The 7,711-nt window shown below is 51.1% G+C and overlaps 1 protein-coding gene across 1 annotated transcript in view; it reads right to left on the reverse strand.

Annotated features, from left to right (window-relative positions):
- Positions 1 to 6,505, reverse strand: part of Soat2 (sterol O-acyltransferase 2) — a gene marked incomplete at its 5' end in the record, with an annotated part of 6,977 nt that extends 472 nt beyond the window's left edge. The window contains 9 exon segments of the mRNA XM_059253116.1: positions 302 to 437; positions 1,166 to 1,264; positions 1,647 to 1,744; positions 3,280 to 3,409; positions 3,519 to 3,564; positions 3,962 to 4,046; positions 5,578 to 5,644; positions 6,228 to 6,440; positions 6,442 to 6,505. Coding sequence (XP_059109099.1) covers positions 302 to 437; positions 1,166 to 1,264; positions 1,647 to 1,744; positions 3,280 to 3,409; positions 3,519 to 3,564; positions 3,962 to 4,046; positions 5,578 to 5,644; positions 6,228 to 6,440; positions 6,442 to 6,505 — 938 coding nt within the window.
- Between the last annotated feature and the right edge of the window lie 1,206 nt (positions 6,506 to 7,711).

Genomic DNA, 7,711 nt, shown 5'->3' on the forward strand with positions numbered 1-7,711 from the left:
TCCCCAGACAAGATCTTAGACCTAGCTGTAGACACTCTTGAAGGTCTCAAGGGACTGGGGGAAGCTCAGTTTGCCCCTCACTTCCTGAATCTTATGCCGTATCGCCTAGCCACACCAAAGTCTCCCCATCCCTTCTACATCCTTTGATCAAATGCTCCTCTGTAACCAGAAACCTTTCCCCCAAGTCCCTCAGGATATGCCTATTGCTTCCCCAAGGCCTCCCAGACCCAGCAGACTCGAATCTCAGGGGCAGCCAGGCCTCCTCCCACCCACCCCTCTCTGGGTCAGAAGTTAAGCTCACCCCCGACCACGAGGAAGAGCATCAGCATAACCGGGTAGAAGAACCCCAGGACGAAGCAGAAGATGTATTCATGCACAACTGCAGACACCAGGAACACTCCCAGCATGGCCGCCCCGCGGGCCCGCCTGCCCAAGAGCTGGTGGGCAGGAAAGAGAATGAGCATGTCCCCCACAGCACCTTCACGGAGAGTCCCTCCCTCTTCAAGAAGCCAGGAAGGAGTGGGATTCAAGGGAAAGAATGTGGGATTTGGGGTCAGAAGGGGTCACACCAGTCTTGTTTAAGAGCATTGGACCTTAGCTGTGATTCTATTTTGTTTTGTTTTGTTTTGTATTTTGACAGTATTGGAGACAAGGGCCTTATGCATGCTAGGAAAGTGTTCTACTATTAAGATATGTCCCCAGCCTTATTATTATTATTATTACTATTTATTATTATTATTATTATTTTTTTTTATTATTTTTTTTTTTTGCGACAGGGTCTCTCTTTGTAGTCCTGGCTGTCCTGGAGCTCATAGGTATCCACCTGCCTCTGTCTCCCGAGTGCTGGGATTAAGGCATGTGCCATCATACTTGTCCACCAACCTTATTTTGTGTGTGTGCATGTTTATGTTTTGTGTACGAGTGCACACGGGCGTGAGTGTGCAGGCCAGAGGACAATGTTGTTACTTAGGTGCCTTTTGTTGTTTTTTTGAGACAGGGTCTCATGCATCTGAAACTCACTAAGGAGGCCAGCAAGCCCCAGATGTCTATCTATCTGTCCTTTGATCTGAACAACGTTAGTGGGGCAGAGTAAAAGGAGGAGAGGGCACCCGAGGAAGCCCCCTTGCTGGGACCGTGAGAACTGAGGGGTGTGCAGGGCTCGTACCCACAGCCCGTCTTGATACACGTAGCTGTACAGCCAGTCATGGACCACCACGTTCCAGGTGCGGTAGTAGTTGGAGAAGGAAGTAGAGTTCCACCAGTCCTGGGGAGGATGTGGATTGGGGAGGGATGGAGGTGAGATCTCAGGCCCCAGCTACCGCTGCTCCTCCGCACACCCACCCCTACCTGTATCCTCTTAGAAGGGCTGGCTCTGGGTGGAGCAGAGACAGCAACACTCTCCCAGGCTTGGGTCCCACCCCCTTGTCTACCCACTCAAGAGGAAAGATCTTGGCGCACCATCCACACAAAAGCAGTCAGTCTTGCTGCTTAGAGGTGTGGGAGTGGCATCATCCCCACACCCCGAGGCCTCATTACAGGAGACCCAAAGCACTGGGAGGCGACACCCACCACCCCTACCCTCTTCCCTGGGCCCTTGGTCAATCTCCACGACTACTGCTCTCAGTGGGCCCCGGTCCAGGCCGCACCCGGTAGAACATCCTGTCTCCAAATCGCAGCATCTCGGCGAAGGCGTTGAGCCAGCAATGCAGGAAGGCGAAGAAGATGAGGAGCAGCATGAAGATGCCTGGCGGGCAGGACAAGAGGTGCAGCCCCGCAGCCCCGGGCTCTCTAGAGCCTTTGCCCAGCCATCAGGGCCCCAACACTTAGCAAGCATGCGTTCACTCATCATTCATACATTCCTTAATTTCCACATAGTGCTTGGTATCTACTCTATGCCTGAAAATCAGAAACACAGACTCACAACGTCCCTGACCTTTAGAAATTCATAATATTGAGACACACACACAGAGGCTGGGACCCACGCACGCATCAAGGTCAGGTGTAACGGGAACTAAATGATCGTGACAACCAGGGATGTTCCAGAGGATACAATGCAGAACAAGGAGTGAGTTGAAAAGAGTTCGGCTGTGAGGCGGCGCACGTCTAGTCCCAACTACTGGAGATGCTGAGACAGGAGATCACATGAGCCAAGGGACTACGGGTAGCCTGAGCAACATAGCAAGGCCCTATCTCAAAAAAATAAAAATAAGTATATGCAATAAAATAAAAATTAGATTCCAGCACTCGGGAGGCAGAGGCAGGTGGCTCCCTGTGAGTTCGAGGCCAGCCTGGTCTACAGAGTGAGATCCAGGACAGGCTCCAAAGCTACAGAGAAACCCTGTCTCGAAAAACCAAATTAATTAATTAATTAATTAATTAGTTAATTAATTAAAAATTAGAAAAGGAAAAGGGGGAGAGAGAAGCTTCCCAGAGAGGGGAGTGTCTTAGCCATGGGCCTCCAGGAAGGAACCCGATTCCATGGCTGCAGAGTAGAGAAAGGCATTCCAAGCAAAGCCTGGTACAGCAAGCCTGCAATCCTAGCTACTTGAGATAATGAGGCAGGAGGACTGAGTTTAAGGCCAGCCTGGGTAGAGGTTGTCTCAAAAACAAGCAAACATAAACATTTTTTAAAAAAAAGAAAGGAAAAGTGAAAATCAAAAGGCTGCAGAGCTGGCTCAGCGGTTAAGAGCACTGGCTGCTTCTCCAGAGGACCCAGGTTCAATTCCAAGCCTCTACACAACAGCTTACAACTGTCTTTATCTCTAGTCTCAGAGGATCTGATGTCCTTTTCTGGCCTCTGTATGCACCAGGCATGCATGTGGTGCACAAACATTCAGGCAGACACAATATCCATACACATTAAAAAAACAAAAACAAAAACAAAAACAAAAACGGGGGCTGGAGAGATGGCTCAGTGGTTAAGAGCACTGGCTGTTCTTCCAGAGGTCCTGAGTTCAATTCCCAGCAACCACATAGTGGCTCACAACCATCTGTAATGAGATCTGGTGCCCTCATCTGGCCTGCAAGGACTCACGCAGACAGAACACTGTATGTACAATAAATAAACCTTAAAAACAACAACAACAACAAAACAAAACAAAACAAAACAAAAAAAAACCAAACAAAAACAAAACTGAGTTCAAGTCCCGCCTGAGCAATGAACACGGGCAGGAGGGGGCAGGTATGTAAGGGATTCACAGACAGACAGAGTGAAGCCTGCCCTGACAAGCGTTCCCCAGGAAAGTGCACAGCCTTTCCCCACCATGACGAAGGTCTTACCTGGGCCTGTGGCATGCAGGACTGAGCGCAGCAGGGCACGGGTGCTGAAGGGTTCCCGGCTCATGTTGGCAAAGACGGGGACACAGAGGCGGCCCAGGATGAAGCAGGCGTAGAGCACACAGGCCAGGGCCTGCAGACAGGATGGCATGCGGCTTTGGCAAGGGGTACTGCCTCCTTCCCGGCCTCCCTACTTCTAAGCCACCATGAGTCCAAGCTGGCCTTCTACCCCATCTTCTGACCTGGGCAAAGTTCTTGGCCACATAGTTCCACCTGATGCTGGGTGTCCTGCAGCACAGTAGGAGAACATGAGGATCATCCTTTTACGTCATTCACGGTTTAGGCCTTCAGTCCTCTCTCCGAGGCTAACTCCATTGCACAGGCCTGAATGAATTCCCTAGGGCTGTGGGGGGTCTAGAACACTTCGGATTTCCCAGAGCAAACACAGTAAGTGGTCATTTAGTTTGAGTGTCACTGAAGGTTCCCAACCACACTCTGTTTCTGGGGTGTGGAGGACAGAACTGGGTTGATGGCTCAGGACAGTGGATCATGGGCATGTGCGGGGCAACGGAAGAGGTAGCCTGTTTTCCCTTCGCTTCCTTCTGAACAAGTGGCCAGTGCCTGTGGGAGAAGGGCCCCATCCTCACTAAGCCTAGGTATTTGGGGAGGGGCAGCAAGGTCTTACCTGGGGTATGTCTCTCTGTAGATGAGGGTAGGGCAGAAGAGGAAGTAGAGGTAGCTGGAGAAACTAGGTGCACTGATACTCTTACCTGGACAGGAATGAAAAGACTGTTAACACGGGGAGGGTGGAGAGGACTGTGTTAGCATGGGGAGGTGGAGAGGACTGTGCTAACATGGGGAGGGTGGAGAGGACTGTGTTAGCATGGGGAAGTGGAGAGGACTGTGTTAGCATGGGGAGGGTGGAGAGGACTGTGTTAACATGGGGAGGGTGGAGAGGACTGTGTTAGCATGGGGAAGTGGAGAGGACTGTGTTAGCATGGGGAGGGTGGAGAGGACTGTGTTAGCATGGGGAGGGTGGAGAGGACTGCGCTAACATGGGGAGGGTGGAGAGGACTGTGTTAACATGGGGAAGTGGAGAGGACTGTGTTAGCATGGGGAGGGTGGAGAGGACTGTGTTAGCATGGGGAGGGTGGAGAGGACTGTGTTAACATGGGGAGGGTGGAGAGGACTGTGTTAACATGGGGAGGGTGGAGAGGACTGTGTTAGCATGGGGAGGGTGGAGAGGACTGTGTTAACATGGGGAGGGTGGAGAGGACTGTGTTAGCATGGGGAGGTGGAGAGGACTGTGTTAGCATGGGGAGGTGGAGAGGACTGTGTTAGCATGGGGAGGGTGGAGAGGACTGTGCTAACATGGGGAGGGTGGAGAGGACTGTGTTAGCACGGGGAGGGTGGAGAGGACTGTGCTAACATGGGGAGGGTGGAGAGGACTGTGTTAGCATGGGGAAGTGGAGAGGACTGTGTTAGCATGGGGAGGTGGAGAGGACTGCTGTGTTAGCATGGGGGGGTGGAGAGGACTGTGTTAACATGGGGAGGGTGGAGAGGACTGTTAACATGGGGAGGTGGAGAGGACTGCTGTGTTAGCATGGGGGGGGTGGAGAGGACTGTGTTAACATGGGGAGGGTGGAGAGGACTGTGTTAACATGGGGAGGGTGGAGAGGACTGTGTTAGCATGGGGAGGTGGAGAGGACTGCTGTGTTAGCATGGGGAGGTGGAGAGGACTGCTGTGTTAGCATGGGGAGGTGGAGAGGGCTGCTGTGTTAGCATGGGGAGGTGGAGAGGACTGTGTTAACATGCGGGGTGGAGAGGACTGTGTTAACATGGGGAGGGTGGAGAGGACTGTGTTAGCACGGGGAGGTGGAGAGGACTGTGTTAGCACAGGGAGGTGGACTGGGGAGGGATCCAGGCTGTGCATTTGAAGGGACTGAACTCGCTCACACTGCAGACCTGCTTTCCAGACCTGCTGTGGCCAGAGCTCCCTTAGGCTGCCACGGCCCCTTCTCTTTCCCTTCTAGCCTGATTTCCTCTGTGAAGGTTTTCTCACATCCCTGCCTTTCCAGATTGGGCCTGGGAACTGGAAAGCACCAGAAAGTCTGGATAACTGGGTGGTTCTCTCAGAAGAGGCCTGAGCACGCTTGTGAATAAAGCCACTTAGTCCAGCTCAGGGTCAGATCTGTGTCTGCTGGGCAACCCGCTTGCGAAGGCAGAGCTTTGCATCTTCTGGCTTCATGCAAGCAGCCAAGAGGATCCAGGAGTTCATAATGGGTCAGCGGGACACCTCACCTCTGGCACAAAGGATCCCAGGTACAGTCTCTCTCAAGAAGGAGTAGCTTTTCATCAGGAACCGGACCTGTAGTGGAAGAGATCAAATTGCTGTGTGGCTCTGAGAAAATCGCTTTACCTCTCTTTACTCAGAGTTATCACAGAGAGGCAAGCCAATTCAAGACATGCCTGGCAGGAGCCCATATTTATTTATTTATTTGTTTGTTTCTTTCTTTCTTCCTTCCTTCCTTCTTCCTCCTCCTCCTCCTCTTCTTCCTTCTCCCCCCTCCCTCTCTCTTTCCTTTTTTAGTTTTTATTGAGATAGGGTTTCTCTGTGTAGCCCTGGCTGTCCTGGAACTCACTCTTGTAGACAAGGCTGGCTCGAACTCACAGAGATCTGCCTGCCTCTGCCTCCTGAGTGCTGGGATTAAAGACATGTGCCACCACAGCACGGCTAACATTTTCTATTTTTTGTCATGTGACTTTATAGCTTTACACAGACATCTTTACCCTAGGACGAAGGGTAAAGAGAGACAGGGCAATTCTTCATCCCACAACTCTCTGCAGGGCCAGTGTTACCTAGCAACCCAGTCTGTGTACTTTTCTCAGAATCGCAGGTTCACCAAACCCAAGGCTGTATCGACCTGGTCTCGGAGCCCCCGGGTCCTCACCTGCTCAAAGACCAGCACGCATCTTGAGGCGGGCGGAAGCTGATGCTTCACTGCTATGTGGACTGGGAGGACGCAGAGCATCGCTGCATGGCCAGCCAGCAGAACACAGCCCAGGCCAGCCTCCAGCATCCAGGTGCCCCCAGCTCTCGGCCTGGCCCAGAGCCATAGGGTCTGGTAGGGCACTAGCAGAGTGGACAGGAACATGGGAACCCACGGTCATCAGCGCCAAGGGCAGCTGTCCGAAGCTGAAGATGAGTAGGTCAAACTCCAGCATCAGCCTAGGGGAGAGGAAAAAAGACAGTAGCTGGACCACTCTGAGGGGTTTGTGGTGTGGATATTATTTTAACTGGGCAAAGATATGTTACGTTTATTTCTGCTGCATTTGTTCAATGATGTAAGGATGTGTTACATTTGTTTCTGCTGTATTTGTTTTAATTATGAAAAGATGTGTTGCATCTGTTTCTCCTTGACTGCCTAAGGCAACTGATTGGTCCTAAGAAAGAGCTGAATGGCCAATAGCTGGGCAGAAGAAAGGATAGGTGGGGGTGGGCAGAAGGAATAAATAGGAGAAATCTAGGCGAGAGAGAGAAAGAAAGAGAAGAGAGAGGGAGAGAGGGAGGAAGGAGAGAATGGGGCAAGAAGCCAGGCAGACGCCAGCCAGCAGACACAGGAAGCAGTGAAAGTAAGATACACAGAAGTAAGAAAGGTAATAAGCCCAAGACAACAGGGTAGATAAACGGGTTAATTTAAGTTAAAAGAGCTAGACAGAAATGTGCCTAAGCTAGGCTGAGCACTCAAAACTAATAATAAGGTTCTGTGTCGTGATTTGGGAGCTGGCTGGTGGCCCAAAGGAAAAGCCCAGTACAGACTTGCTTTTGCTTTTTTTTTCTAGAGAGGTCTCATGTATCCCAGGCTGGCCACGAGCTCACTTGTGTAGCTAAGGATGACCTCAAATGTCTAATCTTCTTGCTGCATAAGTCACCATATTCAGTTCATGCAGGGGCTGGGCCAGACCTTTGATAGGCTGTGTTGTGAAAAGTGTTCAAGTTCTCCCCAGTGTTGTGTGGGACTTCCAGAGCAGGCCCTCGCCTCAGACACAGTCATGGGACAGGCTTGATCCGAATGACCTTTGGAGCCCTAGTTCAATGTCAGGGTGTGAAGAGTTGAGATGAGCTCTGATTTTACTATTATGAATTTCGTTCCGCAGTGTGTCTATACTTGTAGCCCCAGGCTAATAGAATGCACCATGCTCAGTGATTTGCCTGGGTGGAGTGTATTGGCACTTGCTTGAATTCTCAGCTACCTCAGAGGCTGAAGCAGAAGGATGGAAAGTCTTAGACTAGCTAGAACATAGGAAGGCCTCGACTCAAAACAAAAACAAGAACAACAAAAAAACAGCTTTTTATGAGAATGTATTGTTTGGGACTGGAGAGAGGGCTCAGTGGTTAAGAGCACCGACTGCTCTTCCAGACTCAATTCCCAGA

This window comes from Peromyscus eremicus, unplaced genomic scaffold (assembly GCF_949786415.1).
Source record: "Peromyscus eremicus unplaced genomic scaffold, PerEre_H2_v1 PerEre#2#unplaced_1692, whole genome shotgun sequence".
NCBI classification, from domain to species: domain Eukaryota; kingdom Metazoa; phylum Chordata; class Mammalia; order Rodentia; family Cricetidae; genus Peromyscus; species Peromyscus eremicus.